The 24387-nt window shown below is 41.2% G+C and overlaps 1 protein-coding gene across 1 annotated transcript in view; it reads right to left on the bottom strand.

Annotated features, from left to right (window-relative positions):
* Positions 1 to 24387, bottom strand: part of BMPER (BMP binding endothelial regulator) — a 464374-nt gene that overhangs the window by 128430 nt on the left and 311557 nt on the right. The window contains exons 11-12 of the mRNA XM_032234511.1: positions 22705 to 22750; positions 16890 to 17219 (exon numbers count right to left, since the gene is read on the bottom strand). Of these exons, the coding sequence (XP_032090402.1) occupies positions 16890 to 17219; positions 22705 to 22750 (376 nt within the window). The remainder of the gene's footprint in view (positions 1 to 16889; positions 17220 to 22704; positions 22751 to 24387) is intronic.

Here is a 24387-nt window from a genome sequence, read left to right as displayed (position 1 = left end):
TAGGGGAGAAGTAAGGGAAGGAAGAAGGGGAAGGAGAGGAGGAAGGAAGGAAGCAGAGAAGGAAGGGAGGGAGAAAAGAAAAGAAAGAGAAAATAAGGTGAGATGTGGAGGAGAGGTAGGGGAAGAAGATAGAGGTAAGGAGAGGTGGGTGGGAGGGAGAGAAAGAGAAGGAGAGGAGGGAGGAAGAGAGAAAAAGAGAAGGAGAGAGGGTAGGAAGGAGAAGACAGAGGGTAAGAGTAGAGGAGAAGTAAGGGAGGGAAGAAGGGGAAGGAGAGGAGGAAGGAAGGAAGTAGAGAAGGAAGGGAGGGAGAAAAGAAAAGAAAGAGAAAATAAGGTGGTGTCATAGCAGGTGTGAAGGATGGTAAACAATACATTCCAAATTATATCTTATATCCTTTTAAATGGAATAATAATAATATAAGAATGGCAAAGAAAAAGAATAACTATGTGAATGTATACCTAGAATTGTATGTAAGAGAATAAATGACAGTAAAAATATAAAGCACAATATAGGTAAACAATACTTGATCATAAGTAGCTAAGTATAAATAAATAAAGAAATGTATATAAAAATGGATAATGAATAACGAGATTATGAACGCAAGATAGAAAGGTATAGAAGGGAAAACACTAATTGCAAAGAAACCGATTTGGAACTGCTGTATGATATACGATGGAACTTATTGTTCCTATGTTGTTTTTAAGTTATGTGGTTATTTTTGTTAATGTGTTGATGTGTTCTGTTGATGTGTTTATGTGTATAAAATAAAAATTAAAAAAAGATTCAAAATAACATTTAAAAAAAAATTGATTAAAATTAACAATAATCAACAATTTATTTTGTTTTGTTCAGGCCAGGCTGGCTTGCTGAAAAAGCCAACTTTTTAGGGCCCGTCGGAAGAACCGGAGGTTGGGGATTATACGAAGCTCCGGGGCAGCTCCTTCCAGAGGGAAGGCACTCCCACAGAGAAGGCTCTCCCCCTGGGGGTCACTAGCCGACACTGTCTGGCCAACGGCACCCTGAGGAGGCCAACTCTGTGGGATCGCACTGAACGGTGGGAGGCTACCGGTGGCAGTAGGTGGTCTCGCAGGTATCCTGGGCCTAAGCCATGGAGCGCTTTAAAGGTCATAATTAGTACCTTGACTCGCACCCGGAACACAACTGGCAACAAGTGCAGGCCACCTAAAAGGGGTGCAACATGGTAGCACCTAGGTGCCACCATGATAACCTGTGCAGCCGCATTCTGGACCAGTTGAAGCCTCTGGGTGCTCTTCAATGGCAGCCCCAGATTTACAAAGAAAGCAACAAAAACAGAAATCTTGCAGACAGTGAGAGATGATCCTTTGAAATATAAAGGGAAAGAAATAGAAGTGTTAAAACAAATCCTGAGAGGAGTTAGAGATTGAAGAAGATACCAATTTTTGACAAAGTGTCTAATCAAAACAGGAGTGAACTATAGGTGGCCGATACCAGAAGGAATTTTGGTGATTTGGCATGAGCAAAGGCACAGATTGGATTCAATAGAGAAAGTGGAACAATTTTATGACCGGTATTTCGGAGCATTAGAGAAAGAGAAACTAAGAGAGGAAAGAGAATTTAGACGTCAAGAAGAAATCACTGAGGAAAGAGAAATATAACAAAAGGAAGATGCAAAAGAATGGGAAGAAACAGCAATATGCAAGGGTAAAAGAAGAGAGATAAGAGCGACCCATCTATAAGTAAACATTATGGAAGAAGAAATAAAGTTAATGTCAATTAACATAAATGGACTGAATTTGGCAATAAAAAGGAAAAAATATTTAATAAATTAGAAAAATTAAAATTGGACATGCATACAATATGAATGTATACAGGAAGTAATATGTACTTCCTGTATACATCCATACAGGAAGTACATATTAAAAAGCAACACAAAAAATGCTGGAATACCCAAAAATTAGAAACTTATATGCTTCCCTTCTATAGCAAAGTAAGAGGGGCATAGCACTCTATATTAAAGATACAGTAAAGGCTGAACAAATAGTTGTGGATGAGGAAGAAAGGAATAGAGCCTAATGGTGGAGATAATAATGAACTAAAAAATATTACTCTTAGTAATATATGCAATATATGCACCAAATAACAACCAAGAAGATTTCTATGGTAAATTGCAAAAGAAAATAATAGAAATGGAGTAGGAAAACATATATATGGTAGGAGATTTAATGCAATTATAGATGCAGACTTGGATTATAAAACTAGGAAAAAAATGAGGAAAACACTCCCCAAAAGCTTTTTTTTAATGGTGGAAGAATTAGTTATGCAAGTTGCTTGGCAAGGAACTTACCCCAAGAAAAATCAATTCACATTCTACACAAATAGATACATGTCTTGATCCAGAATAGATGTGATATGGATGTCAACTGAGTTAATATCTAATATACAAGAAATAAATATTGAAATGAGTACCTGGGTGGATCACAATCCAATAAAAGTTGTATGGAAGGGACAAAAAAAGAAGATGGACAATGAACCAGACAATATTGAAAGAAAGGAATTTATGCAATTTATGGAGAGAGAGCTGGACTTTTTTTTGAGAACAGAAAAGAAGAAACTTCACTGCAAAATGTGTGGGATACACCAAAGGCATATATTAGAGGGGGATAACATATGTGCGGGGGGGGGGAGACAAGCACAAAAGAATTTAGAAGAGGAATATAAAAGATTAGAGATGGAATTACAAAAATATCCCCCCTCCAAAAGAATATAAAAAAATCAAATGGATTTAAAAAAACATAAATTGAACTTGATAAATGAAGAGTTGCAAAAAATTAAAAGCTCTAAACAATTTTTTTTGAAAATGTTAATAAACCAAGAAGATGGCTGACATATAGACTAGAAAAGAAGAAAGAAAAGAAACTGATTTATCAATTAACAGATGAGGAAGGAATCTCTTTCTATCAAAATGATGATTAAAAAGAAAATAATTCATGATTTGTATGAAAAATTATACAACAAGGAAACAATTCCAGAAGAAAAAAATAAAACAATATTTAGAAAATGTGGAGTTATCCAGTACCAGAAACAGTTAAAATAGTATTAGAAGAAAGAATAACAATGATGGAATTAACAGAAGCAATTAAAAGACAAAAGAATAACAAAACACTAGATCTGGAAGGACTACCAGCAGAACCATACAAACACTACAAGATACTATAGGTAATTAAATGTTGGAAGTATTCAATTAACTACTGTCAGAGGCAAAAATACCAAACTCCTGGATGGAAGCATATATTACACTCATACCGAAAGAAGAAGCAGACCTGCAATGGATAAAAAACTATAAGCCAACATCATTATTGAATACAGACTATAAGATTTTTGCTTCAATAATAGCAGAAATACTTGAAAGATTTTTCAGTCAATTTATACATACAGATCAGAATGGCTTTCTACCAAAGAGACAAATAAAAGACAATATGAGCAAAATTTTAAATATGCTGGCATACTATGAAGCACACTCAGAGAAGCAAATGGCATTGATCTTCCTTGATGCACAAAAGGCATTTGATAGGATTCGAACAGAAGTTCTCCAGCTGGACAGACAAGTGGTGTGTGAGCTCTGAAGAGTCTCAGGTGAACTCTGTCTGGCAAATCAATTCCGAGATCCTTTTTGGATCAGAACCCCTCAGGGGTGTGAAGAAGTGTAAGCATCAGTCCCAGAGAGAGTGCAACAGGTGAGAGATTTGTTCTCTGAATTGGAGTCAGGGCGGCAGCATGGAAACATGGCTGCACAGCCAAAGCAACTGAGCAGGAGTATGCAGGATGAGATGAAAACCTGATAAGAAGATCTAATTAACCCACAGTCATAAATCAGAACTTGGAAAAGGCAAAGAACCTTGAGAGTATAAATAATATTAATGGACAGATCTGGATTTTGTCAAAAAAATGAAAAGGGAGAAGACAGGAATAGAGACAAAAGACTTATTAGGAAAAATCAGACAATTAGAAATTGTTATATGGGGAAATATAAAACTGAGATATGTGGTTTACTCCTATGCATGGTAATAAAATTGAGTTGCTAACTGATTGAATATGATAATGGAAAGATAATTAAATAAAGGTTAAAATATATGAAACATGGACAAATATAGAACTCCTAAGATGATGAACAAAGTGAGATGTGTACCGCTTGTTATTCTATATAGGAGATTAAGGGAATTGTAATGAACATTGAATAGTAAGGCTTGTTATTTAAAGACGATTAAGGGTAATTAAGTCAAGATATGGAAAAATGGAGAGGGAACATGAAATATATTTACAATGGAAAGTTATTGAGATTATAAAGACAATCACAAATTTGAGGCCTGTAAGGATGCATAATTATATAAATATAATGATGAGAATAGCTGGGAATTGTAACCAGATCTACATCTTGACTAAAAATAGGCTGGGTTTTTTAAAAAAAAAATATAATTACTATATATGTGTACTTTTTTCTCTTATAAAAAAGGAAAAAGATATATGTTAAAATTAAATATGTATATTGAAAAGGAATTATAAATAGCATCAATATAAAATGGAGCTTGCTCAGAGGCTGAAATACACCAAGTAAATGAGATGAAGAGTGTGAAGTAGAGGACAGAGGTAAGGGAAGAAGAGAGGGATAGGAGAGAGGGCAGGGGAGGAAGAGGAAGAGAGAAAGAAGAAGCGGAAAGGGAAGAGAAGGGAAGGAGAGAGGAAGGGGAAGTAGAGAAGAGAAGGACAACAGAGGGAAGAAAGGAGGTAGGAAGGAGGAGTAGAGAGGGAGAAGAAAGTGATGGATAAGGTACAAATAGGGTGTATGGAGAGCAGAAGAACCAATAATTGTTTTGTGGAGTTGATGTAGATTATTTAATAGTACACATGTGGTTATATGTTATGAAAATGAACAAATAAAAAAACCATACATACATACATACATACATACATACATACATACATACATACATACATGCTGGTCTTGTTGTATTCGGGTCTTTTACCGTGAAAGATTGAGATTGTCTTGGCAACGTTTCAGCGAGGTCTCACTCGCCATCTTCAGGCTGGGTTTTGGGCTTAAAGTGTGATCAGAGCTGCCGTCTTTCTATAAATCTTGGTGGGTGTGAAGTGCTGGCTTTTTTTCAGTAAGTGGAGTGATTGGTTGTGTGGTTGTATCATGATTGGTAGATTGTTGCTGATTGGTGCTGGCTGTGTGTACATTGTTGTAATGGCCTGGGTGGTGGGTGGGGCTTGTTTGTTGACTAGGGCTGACAAAGGTAACACCACAGTGGTGATGAACATGTCTCACTACCAAGCCAAACTATCCAACCTACTCCAAGACCTCGCTTACAAACCTCTAAACACAGACCCCACTACCTACCCCACCAAATCCAAAATAAAAGCCTCTCCCATCAGTGAAAAGATCCAGCAAAGAATCATCCCCAGAGAGAAATCTTCCAGATGCCCCAAATTCTATGGCCTCCCCAAAATATACAAAGAAGGAACACCATTCAGACTCATAGTACCTCCATAGGTTCACCTCTACACAATATTGCCAAATTCCTCGCAGAATCCATCACCTCACACGTACAAAACTCACTCAACTTCATAGAAAGAATAAAGAAACAAAACCTACAACCCAGCAACCTACTCGTGAGTTTCGATGTCATATCCCTCTTCACCCAAGTGCCTATAAAAGAAGCCTTGACAGCTATCCAGAACAAACACAATCCCCCTAAACACATCCTGAACTTGACCAACCACTGCCTAACCAACACATACTCCATCCATAATGGACAAAGATACAAACAGATAGAAGGAGCACCCTTGGGATCACCCCTCCTACCCATCATCGCAAACTTATACATGGAACATTTTGAAACTAACGCCTTAGATAAATGTGAACACAAACCCTAACTCTGGCTTAGATATATTGATGACACTTTTGTGATTTGGCCACACGGGAAAGAAAAACTGGACAACTTCCTCACAAATCTCAACAGCCTACACCCCAAAATACAATTCACTAAGGAAATAGAAGCAAACAAACAACTTCCCTTTCTGGACATCCTAATCTACAAAAAACCCAATGGCTCCTTAGGATATACCATCTACCAGAAAAAAACACATACCAACCGTTACTTAAACGCACAATCCCATCACCATTCTGCACAGATCAAGTTTTCAGGTGATGTTTGTCGGCTAGGCATTTGGTTCTGGAGATGAGGGTCTTGGCTACAGAGTTGATCTGTGCAGGGTGGTGATGGGATTGTGCGTTTAAGTAGAGGTTGGTGTGTGTTTTTTCCAGTAGATGGTATGTCCTAGGGACGGACGGACGTACACACGCGGGCACACACAGACACACACACATATCTTTTTGTATTTGGGTTTTTTCCCATGTAAGATTGAGATTGTCCTGGCAACGTTTCGGCGAGGTCTCACTCGCCATTTTCAGGCTGGTGTCTTCGGCTTAAAGCGTGGTCGGAGCTGCCGTCTTTCTATAAATCTTGGTGGGGTATGTAGAGTGCTGGATTTATTTCAGTAAGTGGATTGATTGGATGTGTGGTTGTATCATTATTGGTAGATTGGTGCTGATTGGTGCTGGCTGTGTCTCTGTTGTTGTTTTGTGTTGTAGTTGCCTGGGTGGTGGGTATGTTGTAACCCAGGCCGTTTATGTTGATGAAACTAAAAGTTATGGGTTTTGGGGAGAGATTTACTAAAATGATTAAGGCAATATATTATAAAGTGAAGGTAAAGGTAAATGTTCCCCTCGCACATATGTGCTAGTCATTCCCAACTCAAGGGGGCAGTGCTCATCTCCGCTTCAAAGCCAAAGAGCCAATGGTGTCTGAAGACGTCTCCATGGTGATGTGGCCGGCATAACTGTTTCCTTCTCACCAAAGATGGTTCCTATTTTTTCTACTTACATTTTTACATGCTTTCAAACTACTAGGTTGGCAGAAGCTGGGACAAGTAACAGGAGCTCACTCCATTACATAGTCTAGGGATTCAAACTATCGAACTGCCAAGCTTTCTAATCGACAAGCTCAGTGTCTTAGCCGCTGAGCCACCATATCCCAATATATTATCAATAATATATTATAAACAAACTGCTAAAGTTATAGTAAATGGAGACATGATGGAAAAGGTTAGCATGATGAAGGGTACAAGGCAAGAATGTCCTCTGTCCCTGTTATTGTTTATATTGACACTGGACATACTAAACAGAAATATTAGAAAGGATAAGAAGATAAGAGGCATGGAAATAAAAAAGGAAGAATATAAATTGCAGCCATTTGCAGATGATTTGGTTTTTATCTTAGAAGATCCACAAGAAACAGGACCTAAACTGCTAAAAAGAATAGAAGAATATGGTGAAGTTGCAGGTCTGAAAATAAACAAAGAAAGAAAAGTAAAATTTTTGTGAAGAATATTACAGAAAAACAAAAAAGAGAGCTAATGAACTGATTAGATAAGCAGATAACAAAGAAAGTAAAATATCTAGGGATTCAATTAACAGCGAAATATGTAATGATTAAGGAAGATAATTATTATAAACTGATACAACAAATTAAGATAGACTTGGAAAAAATGGAAAAGCTTGCAACTATCATTAATAGGAAGAATAGCTACAATTAAAATGGCAGTTGGACTTACCTGAACTGCATGTTTCGATGAGAAGGGTGGGAGGAGTAACCATTGGGTATTAACCTAATCTGATTGCCTATTGGAGATTGAGGAAATCTTTGGAAGCCACACCTCCTGCTGGTCCGGTGGCCACCCACTTTAACCGAACGTCTGAACGACATCTGAAAGGAAGCAAAAAGAAACAGCCAATACCAATTCTTCCTAGCCGTTGCTTGAACCTGGACGTGCTCAGGCCCTGCTTCACGGCGCAGGGTGCCATAACGGGCGGGAAGTGACTCCTCCCACCCTTCTCATCGAAACAGGCAGTTCAGGTAAGTCCAACTGCCAGTTTCCGAAGAGAAGGTGTAGGAGGAGTAACCATTGGGACATACCAAAGTTAGTTGTCCTGGGAGGGAATGGACGGGCCTGAGCCCCCTTGCGAGACTAGGATGCCCTGAAGGACCCTCCTGCCGAAGGCGGCGTCCGCCGAAGCGTAGGCATCCAATCTATAGTGTCTAATGAAGGGAGACGGGGAGGCCCAGGCGGCCGCTCGACAAATCTCTTCTAGGGGAGCCTGGGAAGACCAGGTGGCTGAGGTGGCAGCACTTCTAGTGGAGTGTGCTGTGATACCCTGTGGGACCTGAAGACCCCGAGCCTGATAGGCCTGAGAGATGGCCGCTCTGATCCATCTGCTGATGGTGGCCGAGGAGACCTTAGCCCCACGGGTGGAAGGCTGGAAGGACACGAAGAGGGCCTCTGATCGTCGAAAGGGAGCCGTGCGCTTCAGGTAGATGCGTAGGGCTCTTCTAACATCTAACTTATGCCAGGATTTCTCTCTCTCCCCGGAGGGATGGGGACAGAAATCCGGAAGGATGATCTCTAACCCTCTGTGGAAGGGGGAGTTGATCTTGGGCATGAAAGAAGGGTCTAGTCTGAGGACGACCCTGTTATCTAGGAAGGTGCAGAGGTCTGCTCTGCTGGAAAGGGCGTTGATCTCTGAGACCCTTCTGGCTGAAGTGATGGCTACCAGAAAAACGACCTTAAGGGTCAGAAGCTGGAGGGAAACCTCTTTCAGAGGCTCAAACAGAGCCTCCGTTAGAGCCTGGAGGACTGTGGGAAGATCCCAGGAGGGGAATCGATGGACCGCTGAGGGTTTCAAATTCGCCGCCCCTTTGAGAAAACGCCTGAGAACCGGGTGTTGAGATAAGGGGGGAGCGTTCACCCCCCCTAGGACTGTGGAAAGAGCGGAAACCTGACGCCTAAGGGTGCTGGTGGCGAGGCCCTTCTGGTGACCCTCCTGGAGGAAGTCCAGAACCTGAGGAACTGAGGCAGTCATAGGACAGATGTCTTTACCCCGGCACCAGTCTGAGAAGGCCACCCACGAGGCATTGTAGATGCGGGTGGTGGATTGTCTCCGGGATGCCTCTACCACCCTGATGACCTCCTCGGAGAACTGAGCCTGTCTCAGTTGTTCCCGCTCAAGCACCAGACGGTCAGATGGAGCCACTCCGGGTCTGGGTGCTCTAGGGATCCCTGGTGGAGCGCCACCTCCCTGCTGGGATCCTCCAGGGAGGAGCTGTGGACAGGTCCATCAGATCTGCCAGCCAGGGGCGGCACGGCCAAAAAGGAGCTACCATTATCAGATCTGCCCTCTCTGCTACCACCCTCATCAGAACCCCAGGGATGAGGGGAAGAGGGGGAAAGGCGTAGAGAAGACCTGGTGGCCAGCTGCAGCGTAGGGCGTCCGTGTCCATGGCTCCCGGGGTCGGGAACCTCGAGACGAACTTCGGTAGCTGGGCATTGTGCGGCGTCGCAAACAGGTCCACCGTCGGATGTCCGAACCTCTCGTAGATCCTGTGGAAGATCGAGGGATGGAGCTGCCACTCTCCGTTGTCGATCGTTTCTCTGCTTAGCCAGTCTGCTTGATGGTTCTCTGTTCCGGAGATGTGCTCCGCTTTGATGGACGCCAGGTGTTTCTCCGCCCAGTGACCCAGACGCAGCGCCTCGTCACGGAGAGCCTTGGAGTGGGTGCCTCCTTGTCTATTCACGTGTGCCTTGGCCGCTACGTTGTCTGTCAGGACTAGGATGTGTTGACCTCTGACCATGTCCTTGAAGTGTCCGAGGGCCAGGTGGATGGCCCTGAGCTCCAACCAGTTGATGTTGTGCCTTAGATCTGTTGGAGTCCACCGACCTTGGGCGATCTGGTTCTCCAGGTGGGCCCCCCAGCCGAAGAGGCTTGCGTCGGTGGTGAGCGTCATCCTTGGTGGATCTCTGAAGAGGCAGCCTCTTTCAGAGCTGGGGACAGCCACCAGCGGAAGGATAGCAGCACCTGGGATGATACTCGGATCTTGAAGGTCACGTCACTTGTCCCGGCCTTCTGATGTGGTAGCAGGAACCACTGGAGCTCCCTGGCGTGCAGTCGGGCCCAAGGGATGATCCCTATGCACGAGATGAACTTTCCCAGGAGCCTGGAAAGAAGAACTACAGGGACAGAGCGTGACTTGCGAACCTTATGAATCATCTTAACGATGCTGTCCTTACGATCCTGAGAGAGGAACACCTCCCCCACTACAGAGTCGATAATGGACCCTAGGTGAAGCAGCCTGGTGGAGGGCACGAGGTGGCTTTTCTCCAGGTTAATGGAGAACCCCAGGGATCTGAGAGTGTCAATGGTAGTCTTCAGATCCCTTGCAGCTGAGGCAGAGGACCTGGCCAGGACGAGTATGTCGTCAAGGTAGCAAAATAAACGGACAGGGAGGGAACGCAGGTGACCAGCAGCTGCAGCTAGCACCTTGGTGAAAGTCCTGGGAGCTGAGGCCAACCCAAAGGGCAGGGCTCTGTATTGGAAATGGTTCCCCTCATGGGAGAACCTCAGAAAATTACGGTGTTCCGGGGCGATCCTGATATGCAGGTATGCCTCTGTAAGGTCGATCGAGGCAAGGAAGTCGCCCGGCCGGATGCCCTCCAGGATGGATCTTAGAGAAGCCATTTTAAATTTATGGTATACCACCCTGGAGTTGAGTAACTTAAGGTCCAGGATGGCTCTCCAACCCCCCGAGCTTTTGGGCACTAGGAAGAGGTTTGAATAAAATCCTGACCCTTTTTCCCCCTCTGGGACCCTCTCGATGGCCCTGATGTCGAGGAGATGTTTAATGGCCTTGGCCTTAAGGGCCCTCTTGTTTGGGTCTGAGGAGGAGGAGAAGGTGCGGAACCTACTGGGAGGAAGGGAGCGGAACTCCAGGCGAAGCCCGAGCCTTACCGTCTGGAGAACCCACTCATCTGATGTGATACGCTCCCAGGCATCCGCAAACATGGAGAGGCGACCGCTGATGGGGTGATCCGGGGGCAGATCACTTGAATCTGCGGAAGGGGCGACCGCCTCCTCCACGAAAGGGCCGCTTCCCCTGGTGTTGGCCCCTGAATCTGCTCTGAAATTGTCTATCCCCCTGCCTTTGAAATCTGGGGTTTTGGTACCTCTGGCCTTGGCTGTCTCCTTCAGGTGGTCTGTAGGAGGTCCTCCTAGGGTACGGTGCATGGCGGAAATCCAACCGCTTGTTCGTTGACGGGAGGATCTTCCGCTTGTTTTTATCCTCCACAAGGAGAGGATCTAGCGCCGTCCCGAATAACTTGTCCCCGGTGTAGTCCGCGCCGGTTAGGTGCCACTTCATTCGGGATTCCGCCTGCCAGTGACGTAGCCAGAGTAGTCGCCTAGAAGCAACTGAAGAAGACATAGCACGCGACGCATACTTTATCGCGTCCAAAGTGGCGGCCGCCGAGAACTGCGTTACCGCAAGCACCTTGGAGATGTCCTGCAGGAGTCACACTTCAGAGGCTGGGGTCCTATCCCTCAGTTGCTCCAGCCACAGGACCGTGGACCTATTAAAAAAGGAGGCAGAGGCGGCCGCTCTGATAGCCCAGGTGATGGCCTGGAACGTCTTGCGCAGAACAATGTCTGCTCTCTTATCCTCAGGTTTGAGGCAATTAGCGGCGTCTCCTGCTACGACTGTTGAGGAAGATGCCAAGGTTGCCACCGGGTTATCCACTTCAGGAACCTGCAAGGCTTGGGCAAAGGCTTGGTTAAGATTATAAAACTTTCTTTCATTCCCCCCTGGGGTTGGAAAGGACCCTTGCTTTACCCACTGAGATTTGAGCACCTCCATAAACATATCTGGGGTGGGGATTTCCTCCTTAGCTATGGGGGGCCTATGGAAGGGCCCCTTCTTCCTCTTGCTTTTGCCCGAGGACTCAGCTGCGGGTTGGGGATCCGGGGGTGGGTCCAGATCAGCTGTGGCTACTGCCTTGCGTAAAAGGGAGCTGAATAAGGAGGGGGGGAAGGCCCGCTACGGTGGAATCCTCCTCCGCTTGGGGGTCTTCATCCTCCAAAAACCCCACATCCTTTAGTTCTCCTTCCTCGAGGTCGGATGCCTCACTAGCCGTGGATGGGGAGGGAGACCTGGCTTCCCTTGCTGCCGAGGTGCTAGGGCGATCGCTCAGCCCCCTGGGGGGTTCCTGGGGGGCCCTGCTCCTGGGAGCCTGTGGCTGCTGAGTTAAGCTAGAAGCCATAACCTGGGCCAGAGCTCTGGCAAACATGTCCTGAAAGCTGCTGGTTAGATCAGGCAGCGCAGGTTGAAGCTCTGGTGGTTGGGAATATTCCCTGGGTTCAGGGGATAGAGGTGCTAGGCAAGGCCGGGCTGGGCTGGCTGCTCTGTGGCCAAAAGGATCCGCTCTTGAATCCAGTAAGGGAGCAGGGGAGAGAGGAGGAGAAAGGGAGCTGCGCCTTCTCAGAGATCCCCCTGGAGAGGCTGGGGATGGTGATCTGTGTGTAGCCCGGGCAGAGGCCCTGCGAGGGGAGCGTGATCTGGGGGGAGAAGGGCTGATGGTACTCCCTGGCCGAGGCCCTGGTTGCTCTGGCCTCCTTCCTGGGGGATGGATTCTTGGGGGCCCTGGCTTTGTCCCTCCTAGATGGTGATCTGCCTCTGGGAGCAGGGGGACTCGCCCTTCCTCTGGATCCGCACCCCCCAGGGCTCTGGGCCTAGAGTTTTTGCTCCTAGTCGCCTCTGCCATTACTCACTGTTCGTTGCTCACCCATGTGCTCCTTCTGCAGCCGGCTGTAAATAAATTCCCTTCCTAGGGATAGGATCCGCCGCTCTCTAATCGATTGCAGGCTCTGCTGCCGGCAGGCAAGGCCCTGAATTCTCCCCCCAGATCACCGGCGGGGCAGAGCAGAAAGGAAGCCTCTTCCGGCTTCCTACGGCCTCGTGAGTGCTTTCGGTGTCGGAACGCTGTTTACGCGCTCCCAAGATGGCAATGATTCAAAATGGCGACTGCTGGTGCCGTCTGGAGTCTCCTTCCTCCGCTGGAACCCTCTTCGCAATCCTGGAAGGGTTCTGGGTTCTCCAGCTTCCCTGGACTCCTCCGATCGTCGCCTGGAAGTTTTTCTGTGATCCTGGGCCTTCCACCCCCTTTGGAAAAATCGGGTGGCCCTGCAGGACTCTGAGCGCGCGCGCTGGCAAGCCGAGGCTTGAATGAGCGGCGTGGAGCACAGCAGAAGGCAGGTGAGGTCGCTTTAAGTTGAAATTCTTTGCTGAGGCTTTGTTGAGAGTAAAAAACTCCTGAATCTCGGATAGAAAGGAGAGCAGGAAAAAACACTCCGATCAGGCCGAAGATTGAGGTTAAAGTGGGTGGCCACCGGACCAGCAGGAGGTGTGGCTTCCAAAGATTTCCTCAATCTCCAATAGGCAATCAGATTAGGTTAATACCCAATGGTTACTCCTCCCACACCTTCTCTTCGGAAACTGAATGTATTACCGAGTCTACTATATTTATTTCAAACAATTTGATAAGATTGGAGAAAAAATACTTTGAAGATCTTAATGAATCAATAATAAAATATATCTGGCAGAGAAAAAGAGCAAGAATTAATTTTAAAATGTTACAGGATTCAAGAGTTAGAGTAGGCTTTGAACTAAATTGGGAATTATATTACCAGGCAGTGGCATTAACATGGATGAAAGAATGGATTGTACTGAGAAATACAAGACTATTGACATTGGAGGGACATGATTTACAACTGGGTTGGCATGCCTTCTTATTTTATGGGAAAAATAGGATACATGGTTACTTTCAAAGACACTATATAACAATGATGGCTAACCTTTTTCTAAAGGTGTGCCAAAATTGTGTGTGCCGCTATTGCGCACACACGCGTGCCCACCCATCACACTTGGTGAAAGGATTCATGAAGCATTAATTGTAGTTTCCAGCTTATAAACCAAAGTGTACACTCTATAAAAATAATGTAGGTACTCCATCTCTTTTTTACTTTGCAAACTCCTTTGTCCACACTAGGGAGGGAAGTGGAAAGAAGTTAGAAGAGATGATTCTCTGGACCTTTTTCCCATCAGATAAAGAGAACAGAAAACATATAGGTAAAGACAGGAAGCAACAGCTTCTCAGACGTATTTGTACTGGTTATGAATGACTTTAAAAGTGGCTGCAATAAATTAACTGGACCATCTGGACAGAACCTCTAGTTCAATCGTCCTCCTCATGAATAAATAAAGTCAGAATTGTTCTTTGTAGTGAGATTTCTCAGCATTTGATGGTTGACAAATGCACTTGCAAGGTTCAATTCATATAAAATTGATACCATAGACAACACTATTAAACAAACTAATGAAACCTCTATCATTATGTCTACTGATCACCAATATAATTTTCAGGATTCAGCAACTTTCAGATGCCTGTGCAGTTATTAATCTGTTCCTTAGCTATAGCTACAATTACCTATCAATTTCCTGTTAAATCATATTTTACAATGCAAAATAGAGTAAGCAGAAACACAGAAGTAAATTATTTCAGGAGAAAAAAATAATCCAGACATATTACATATTTACTATCACACATCAGGGAATACAGCAAACAGTTTTTTTACATTTAGGAGCTAGGATCCCACCCAATTTGGATTCACCAAAGAACATTCATGTGGATTTCTTTGCCTTATGAACCCATTAAAATCTGCAGCATTTCTCAACCTTTTCTTCACCACAGACCCCTTTATACACCTATTTTGGCCACAAACTGCCCCAAGACTTAATTCAATATTTAAATCTTAACATTTCTTCAAGTTTTTGCAGATCCTATGTGATGACATTGTGGTTCCCCAGTGGTCTGTGGACCAAAGGTTGGGAACAACTGTGCTAAGTCTTATGAATTTACTGATCTTATTTGGGTTGGACATGTTTTATTAAACATTTTCTATGTACTACAAGCACTTGTAGAATGATGCTTACTTATTCCAGAACTTTCCTTTCACTTTACTGATACCTTGGAAATCTAGCAATCAAAGCCTTTTTTGGAGAGCCATAAGGTTGTTATAACAATCTTGTCATAAGGACAAAACTCTTGCTTGCCAGATTAGAAAAGCAAGCAAGATTTGCCTTTAGCAACACTCTAAATTCTCTAAATTCTGTGTGTATTTTTCATGCTTGTTATCTGCATAATCGATTCAGATGCTTTCAGATTCCCAGTTTAAATGTAATACGTCCTGTTGCCAGGTGGAGAGACATCAAATAGAAATTCTATCTTTTCTTATATTGCAAAACATGTTTCATTTGACATGAAATGGAAATCTCAAGTTTGTAAAAGATTCCTTGATCTGTTTCACAAGCCCTGCCTCTAGCAATCTTTTAAAATATGGTCTGATAAACTTTTTCAGGTGGTTCAGGTGGAACTATTGATGAATAGTTTCCCCCCCAGTCCAAATAGATTTAGTTTTTTTAATATAAGAAAGAAATTAATTGAAGAAAGTATTTCTGCATTCATCCCAATTTTATTATACATTAGTATAATAAAATCTTGGAATAAAATACTTTTGAATCTTTCTTTTTTGTTTTGTTTTTTAGCTCTACTTGGCACTGGACTTTAACCAAGCAATGAGAAAAAGAATTTATCTGGTTTATCTAATACTCTGTTAATTGTAACGTTCTGTAATGTACAAAGATAGAGATATAGAGATAATAGAGACAGAGATAAAGATAATAGAAAGATATGATATAGAGATAGAGATGATTGAGATATAGAAATAGAGATGATTGAGATATAGAAATAGAGATGATAGACAGAGACGTGTTGCATATACAGAATAGTCCTTGTTTAGCAACCACATTAGAATTGGCAACTTGTTCATTAAATGAGGTGGTTGCTAAGTAAAACTGCAATTGTGCTTATGATCTTACTTCAGTTTTCAATTTCTTTGGAGACTTTTGAACATTGTAAATATGGGGATTGGTTGCAAACTTACTTTTTCATCACCACTGTAATTGTAAATGGTCACTAAACTTGCTAATTGCTAAACAAGGACTACATAAACTTAAATTTTGTAATTCTGTATCCTACTAATAATGAAAATAGAAGCAGTTGTAGATGTATATTTTAATGTGTTTTAAAATATTAAATATAAAACTACTTAAGGCTTTAGACAGTTAATTTAAAAATGATATTTGGCACCAGGTGCAGTTATTTTGGTAATAATCAGTCATCAGCTCATCCAGTCTACTTACTCAAGGATTGAGTAAGTAGATTATTCTGCTCATAGCTTATGAGAGGTTTTAATACAATACAATTAGGAAGCATTATATATGCTTTAGACCTAGGCAGTCTAGAAAAATGAATAATCCATATACTGATCTCTAGAGCTTGTGATTTACTAAGCTAAATTTAGTCAATCAGCCATGTATATAATCTGGCAAATGCTTCACAACTCTGATGTATTTATATTCCAACACAAGAATGAAAAACAAAGTGAATTCAATTATCCATGTTCAGCAGAAACAAATCTGCATTTTCAGAGCTGCTTTATCCCAAATAAATATATTTAAAAAACTATCAAATACCAGGATTCTTCTTCATCTGATTTGTTTCATCAATACCCTAAAAACAAAACATTTTTACTTTTTTTAGGTTTCACATATTGTTTTTATTGGATTACTTATTGATGTTAGTTAGCTATTCTGAATTCTGAGCTATTCTGAGCCCCTCCAAATATATTGGAATAGAATCTTAATCCATTATAGGATAATTCTAGGAGCTAGAATTCCATCTATAGGGTCCCATATTGGGAAAAATGCAGTAATTGAAAACTAGAATTCCCATCATTTTAATAAATCAAGGTGACCTTACTGCAAAAGGTAGAAACTTAATTTTTTTATACATCATCGTGGTCCTGTCATGGAGAATTTAGTACCACATATTATACTCCCACCTGCTTTGGTTGTCACTTTCAATAGATATCCTTCCAAGTCAATGTGAAAATGTGGTGTCTCATATGGTAGAGAAATGCGAGTTCTATTCCACTTCACTGTGAGATGCTGGTGGAGGCTGACAGTGCTGCTGCCCAGCATAAGGTCTACAGATTTTGTCCAGGAAAAAGAACGAGTCCTTCGGGCATCATTCTTTACCAGCACCTGGAAAGGTGAGGTGGTGGAAGAGCAGTCTTTTGTCAAAACATACTGACATGTTCCCTGAAAGTTAAATGTCCGCCCATCAAAAGTGTTGTAGTGGGGGTCTCCAAATACAGTGCAAACTCCAGGCTCTGCAGGTGAGTGAGAAACAAAAGCAGCATCAAAACCAATTTCAGAATTTGGAAATATAGGTATTAGAGTGATGTAAAGGAACTTCCAATATGAAGGCAAACTTCATAACTTATATTTTGAGGTACAGGAGACATCTAAAATAAATAATGTATGAAAGATATGTGTCTGGCAACATCAAAGCCATATTGGTACATTCACCTGAAAAGCCATATTAGCTGTTTCTCTTTTTCATACATTGATTTGATACCTTGATAAAAATAAATAAATAAATAAAAAACTTGAAAAAAAGTATACATTGGAGGCAGAGGTAGGATTCAACCGATAATAAAAAAAAAATTACTACCAGTTGTGTGGGCCTGGCTAGGTGGGCCTGGCTAGGTGGGCCAGGTTAGGTGGTCATGTGATTGGTGGGTGTGGCTAGGTGGTCGTGTGACTGGTTGATGTGGCTAGGTAGTCATGTGACTGGGAGGGCATGGCTAGGTAGTCACAATCCTAATTCCCCCTACAAGGATTTCTCCATCCGGACCTTTTGTAATTCCCCAAGTAGTCAAAGGAAATCAGATTCCATACAGCTCTGAGCCTTTACAGCGAACCAAATACAAGTGGTCCTCACTTAATGGCCAGTTATTTAGCAAGTGTTCTAATTCACGACTGACCTCCCCAGAGCTACTTGATCTGTTTTGGGAGTTTTGACAGTCATGAGCGTGCACACACACACGACGAGTTACAACATCCCACACAGTAATGTGACTGAGGTCTTTGCCAGTTTCCAACAATTCCTTCTGGTTTCTCATTAAAAATGCCCATGGGGAATATGGGCTTGTTTAACAACCGCAGTGTTTGCTTAATGACCACAAGGTTCACTTAATGACCATGGTGTTTGCTTTACCCAGGGATCTGCAACCTTAAACACTCAAAGAACCATTTTTCTATTTTCTTTTAAAAAGTATCTCTCTGTGTGTGTCTCTCTCTTTTCTCCGTCTCTCTCATCTCTTTCTCCCCCCTCTCTCTCAACTTCTCTCTCTCTTTCTCTCATCTGTTTTTCTTTCTCCCTATTTCTCTCTTTCTCATCTCCCCCTCTCTCTTTCTCTCTCTCATCTCCTCTCACTCATCTCTTTCTCTCTATGTATCTTTTGTCTCTCTTTCCCTCCCTCTGTGTCTCTTGTCTTTCTTTCTCTTCCCCCTCTCTCTTGTTTCTCTCTCTCTTTCCTTCCCCCCCTCTCTCCATACTAGGGGGGAAAGAACCTATGAACTGTTGCTGGGTGGTGGGAATCTGACATCCAGAGGCCGATGAGCCACATACTGAAGACAAGATGGGGGCAATCCTGCAGTCTCCCTCTCTTGTTGCTTGTGAGTGCTTCTGATGAGGAGGAAGACAAGCGCAGTGGGAGGAGGCTTGGTGGGTGTCAGATGGGTGGCCTGAGGGCATCTCTGGCAGCTGCTTCCTGTAGTTCAGGAGGTCCATGCTCTTCCCACTGCTGCTTGGCCTCTTCAATGTGTGGAGGCAGGAGGTGGCGGTTTCATTCACTGCCTGCAAGCTCCAGGCAGCAAGCAGCTGAGCAAGTAAGTCAGCCAGCTGCCTCTAATCTGCAGTTTACCTGTGAGCATCATTGGCCTTTCTCCCTGCCTCCCCCGACCAATGGTGCTCACGAGTAAACTGAGATTTCCACATGCTTCCCTTGTAGGGCAGGCCAGCTGAGGAAAACACATGGGAAGGGCTCTAGTGCCATGATCTCTTGCACACTTCCCTCACAGACCAGGCCAGCTAGAGGAAACACACAGGAAGGGCTCTGGTACTGCAATATCCCATATGCTTCCCTCGCAGACCAGGCCAGCTTGGGGAAACACACAGGAAGGGTTCTGGTGCTGCAATCTCCCATGGGCTTAAAATATAAAATATACAATTTAATTTAGTAGCAAATTTGTTGAGCATAGTGAGCTCAGTGTGCATAGTGAGATTTACTATCAAATATACAGAGGAATTACTGAAAAAATGTTTACTATTGTACCATTGTAAATATTTTTTTACTGAAAAATGTTTACTATTCGTCTTAAAGGCTGTAGATATGCCTTGATCTTATTAGGAATGTCTAAGGACAGTAACACCATCACTCCTAATAATAATGTATTCTTTATATTCTTTACCTTTATCCTTGTTGGAAGAAGCCAAGAGGAATATATACAATTTTTCTCACTAATTTGCACCCACAATCACCCTTCATGGTGAGTCAAGGAAGACTCACTCAATATTGGGTAATATTCAAATAACTAATTAAAGATTATTAATGATAATCTTCCCTGGCTAAATGGAAAATTAAGCTGAAGCTTCTCTATCTCAGGTCTGATGCTATTGTGTACAGCGACACAACATAGAAGCAGTTATAAGATGCTATGGATGACCCATTAAACTTCAAGTATAAGTCCTAGCTCCCTTGAGTGAGCAAATGCATTGCTTATTTTTAAGAGTAGTTACAGGACATGTTTGTAATTTGGGGGTTACTAGTTCTCTAATTATAATGAAGGCAGGGGGAGAAGGTGATGATTTTTGCTCCCCCCCCCCTCAGACTTGGAGATCACAACCACAGGGCCTGCTGGAGCCTTCTTTTTTCACTGCCTTGTTCTACAAGGTAGCCTTTATACAGAATGCCAGAGTCAACCTCATCAAGAAGTCAGGTGATAGATCAGACCTTCCTGAATCATAATATTCCCCTATTCTGCCAGGTCCATGGTGTAGATATTGATCTCTGGCCAGATCACAGTGGCCTGCTTCCTGAGACCCACACATCAAGCATTATTGACAAGTAAACTGTAGAGTAAAAGTACTACTTGTTCTATAGCTGGGCTGATAATATGGTTAATACACTGCCTCACTGTTGAGATTTTGGTCATAGATATTAGAAGTATAATATTGACTGTTGTTTAGTTTTATATTCTGGTACTTGTTCAACATTTTCAAAGTTATTCATCTGTGCTGCTTATGCCAATAATATTTTAATGCACTTAAAATAGGAGACTTAAAAAGAAAAACTAGGGAATTCACAATAGCCATAGACCAATAAAACTTTCAACAATTAAGGATCCTGCAGTGGAAACAGCATTTGATTGGAACCAGAGAAAACCCTGAGGTTTGTTTGGTCTGCTAAACAGAACCCTCATTTGTTTAGTCTTCCAAACACAATTGCCCCATAAATTAAAAAAAGGATAGATTAACTGCAAGTTAGATGCAGCCTGGATAAATATTTATTCTTATTAAATTATAAGGGGAATACAAGAGGAGACAATAAGAGGTCATTAAAGTAAATTTAAATTCATATACATATTTAATTGTGAACTGGATTTAGCCTAAAGAATTCTTCATTAATAATTGTAACATCTATTAAGAAACAAATAGCTTGTAACATCTCATCTACAGAACTGATCCAGATCACCAAAATCAAAATACAAAGGATGATCAAAAGTCATTAAAACAAAACCAATTCAATAGAACTTCTAGAAAATAATATCAGCTTAGTGTTTAAGACTTTTAAAATGTAAGTATTTTTACTATATATTTAGACTGGTTGCAGGCAATTGATCAACTATTTTGATGCTGTTGGTCAGGTGTTTCTCTTAGTGTCCTCATAACTACACAGTTCATGATAGAGCAGAAATTACAATGGTCTCATACCCACATTGTTAAACATCCAGCCAAGGGGATATGAAGGATGTGGTCAAAGAAGTTAAGATGGCAATTGCAATGGGATGGTTGAAGTTCCATCTGTTTTTGCATTACCATTTTCATTTTCTTTTCTTTTCTTTTTAGCCATATCTTGAAAATCACCTTGCATTCAGCAGACCTGCCATATCTATGCTGCTGCTTTTCATACACTTTAGACTGCAACTCCTAGAATTCCCAGTGACTTTGCCTACAGTTTAATTTAACACATTTGAAGAATAGCAATGGGATGTGGCTGCTACAGATATATTTGCCCTATAAAAATTTAGGAACAAGGAAAAATATTTATTTTATAGGATAAAATATGAAGGTCTAAAAGACTATATATCTCAAGTCCATCAAACATGCCATGGAAATCTTAGCAGCTGAATCTAGACTTATCTTGGAAAGCTATCAAGGTCACTGTTTAGCTGCAGAGGTACATAATTTGCTGCATTACTGCATTTTAAATTATTCCAGACTGGGAAGGACTTAGACAAGCAGAAAACTTGAGAGACAAAAACTCAATAGAACTCAATTGCAAATGCTAAACAGAACATTTCCACCAAAGTTAATCTCTTTCCATTCTTGTTGATTTAAATGGGAATTAATCACTTGCTGATACAGCTTAAAACATTTTCATCCTTGCTTTGCTGTCAGAATAGCTTCTAAGCATGGATTTCCTAAAGCTCTACTAAACAGACATCATTTTCCAGAATAAAACAGGTCCTCAGGCCTGAAGGCATTCTGTCTACTTGCTGAACGATAGTATTCTCTATCAGAAATGTAAGCAAATCATACAGTTGATTATCTCTGGTCTTGAAGACTAGGCTTGATGAATGGATACATTAACATACTGGAAGGAATTCTAAAAGTTTTTGGACTGCTTTTGTGGTATTTACTATCCCACATACTATAACAGAGAATAAAAAAAAATACTGCTTTCCGATGATGATCCTGTCTCAGGTGGAAAGCCCTGAAATTCAATGTTGTTTTCTGTATAAAAAACAACTGGGAAATGAAGGGTGAAACACCTGGGCAGTCCAAGTGAATATATGAATATTGCATTACTGAGTCAGTTTGTCTTTCAAAGGCAGACAATTCAGGGCAGGATTTTTCCAAGTGTCAAAAAACAGAAAGATGAGGATGAAAAGGTAGACTTATTTAAAACTAATATGTGAAGTGTTCTTTAGTTAGAACTTCAAATTCATGGCTCTTGCTTTAAAAATTAAAACTGAATGCTATAATAAAGATTTATTATATTTGCAATTATAAATCTGAGCTACCCTGTTTTTCATTAAGGATATTACTTATAAAAAACATTTATTATGTTATACAAACAGTAGCATGACTAGAAATTTCCAGCAAAATTCCTTGCAATTCCCAGTAGCAAAGTCCATGCTATTATTAATTTCATTGGAATTTGTATATATTTTTAATTTTTTTCATGGCACTGAATATTATTTCAATTATATTTTAATTGAATTTATTTCATCTTAAGATAAATATAGATTGTTTTGGGAGAACTCTCTAATGACACCAAGCTTTTAAGTTTCTCATTATAGGCTTCATGATTTTTATTAACAAGGAAATAGTTTGGACATAAGCAAAAAAGAGTATTATCGAGATTTATATTGATGTATTTATTTGCTCTTCAACATTTCTCATGAATTCAATCCTATTGCAATTATTTACTTTCTTGAACAAAATGAGGAATAACACAAAATGATTTATCCTTATTTTGCTCTCAAGAAAAGTATTGGGGGAAAGCAGTAAATAAATGAACTTACTTTCAGTGCAAATGGGGCAGCATCCTTTTCGGTTGAGGATCTTTCCCTAAGTGAAATAAGGAGAAAGAATATGGGGTGGGAAAAGAATTCAATGCAGTGCTTCTTTTTGTTGTCTTCATTATTGGTTTATTCATTTTGTTTATATAGCATGAAAAGATTCAATTTCAATCAAACAGTCTGAGTACAATTGTTTTTAGGCAATCATGATCAAGATATACTACTAATCAGTAGTATTCATCTCAATAATATTACTATAATAACAATAATATTTAACTTATTTATTTTAACAAATCTCCTATATAACATTTATCCTTTTTATATCCCCATATTTCTAACTTCTGTTTTTATGATCTAATCATTGGTAAAATAAGTCTCATATCAAGAAATATTCAGTTTCTTTTTTTCCCTTAATTGTAATCTATCCATCTTTGCATATTCTAATATTTTCTTAATTACACTCTCATTTGTCAGGATCTCGTCATTTTTCCATTGTTGTGTGGAAAGCCAATTCTGGCTGCAGTTAAAATCAAATATATATTTCTTTCATCAGATGTCCAATAAAAATATTTCTGGTTTCAAGTCTATATGCTGCTTTATCATTTTTTCCAATCAAGTACTTTTTGGAGTATAAGATGCACCAGAGTATAAGAAGTTTTAAAGAGGAAATTTTTTAAAAAAAAAGTTTTTGCACTCTGCAAACCTCCCCAAAACAGCGCATTTTGGGGGAAAATGGGCTTGGTTTTTTTTCAAAAAAGGGGCATGAATAGCCCTTAGGACGCTTGTAGAATGCTCCTGCAGGGGGGGGGATGAGCAAGAAATGGCCCATTTTTCACAAAAACAGGCCCATTTTTTGTCCAAAAAAGGGCATGAATAGCCTTTAGGAAGCTTATAGAGTGCTGCTAGGCAAAAATGGGCCGTTTTTCACTCATTTCTGCCCTCCCCAGCCCCCAGGAGCTCTCTGAAAGCCTTCTAAAAACTATCCCTGGCCATTTTGGTGAAGGGGCAGAGTTTTGGGAGGCAAAAATGCTGTATTCAGTGTATAAGATGCACCCAGATTCTCAGCCTCTTTTTTGAGGAAAAAGGGTGCGTCTTATACTCTGAAAAATACGATATGTATTTTCACCCAATATTTTTTAGCTTTTGGGCATGTCCACCACATATGGTAATAGGAATCAGGTAGCTGGTTGCACCCAACATTTAGCTGATCTATCTTTAAACATTTTTGCCAGTCTCGTTGGTGCAAAATGCCATCTCTAAAACATTTTGTATACATTTTCTTTATATGAAGTTGACATTTAACATTTCTATCCACAATTTCTACCATTTATCCAATTCTATTGTAAATTCAAAATTTTTAACTCAAACTATCATTGTCTCTTTTTACCTGCTCATTTCCCAGTTTGATATAATAAGTAGATATATATTTTCTTTATCAGTTTTGTTTTCCTTTCCAGTTAATTTCTGGTCCAATTCTGTCAATTCTTTATTAAAACCATACATTTTAGATCTTTCTCATACTGAGATTGTATCTGCCTTTGTGGCCACCATGCTATGTCCATTCCTTGACTACTAAGTTCTTTTTTAGTTTTTAGTTCCCCCTTTTCATTCAGAATATCTTTATATCTTACAATTTTTCCATGTTAATAACATTAGGATGTATCAATGCTTCCTTTGTGGAAAGCC

The sequence above is a fragment of the Thamnophis elegans genome, chromosome Z, assembly GCF_009769535.1.
Source record: "Thamnophis elegans isolate rThaEle1 chromosome Z, rThaEle1.pri, whole genome shotgun sequence".
Taxonomy (NCBI): Eukaryota; Metazoa; Chordata; class Lepidosauria; order Squamata; family Colubridae; genus Thamnophis; species Thamnophis elegans.
The sequence above is the reverse complement of the archived record's forward strand: the minus strand, read 5'-3'. Positions and strand labels throughout refer to the sequence as shown.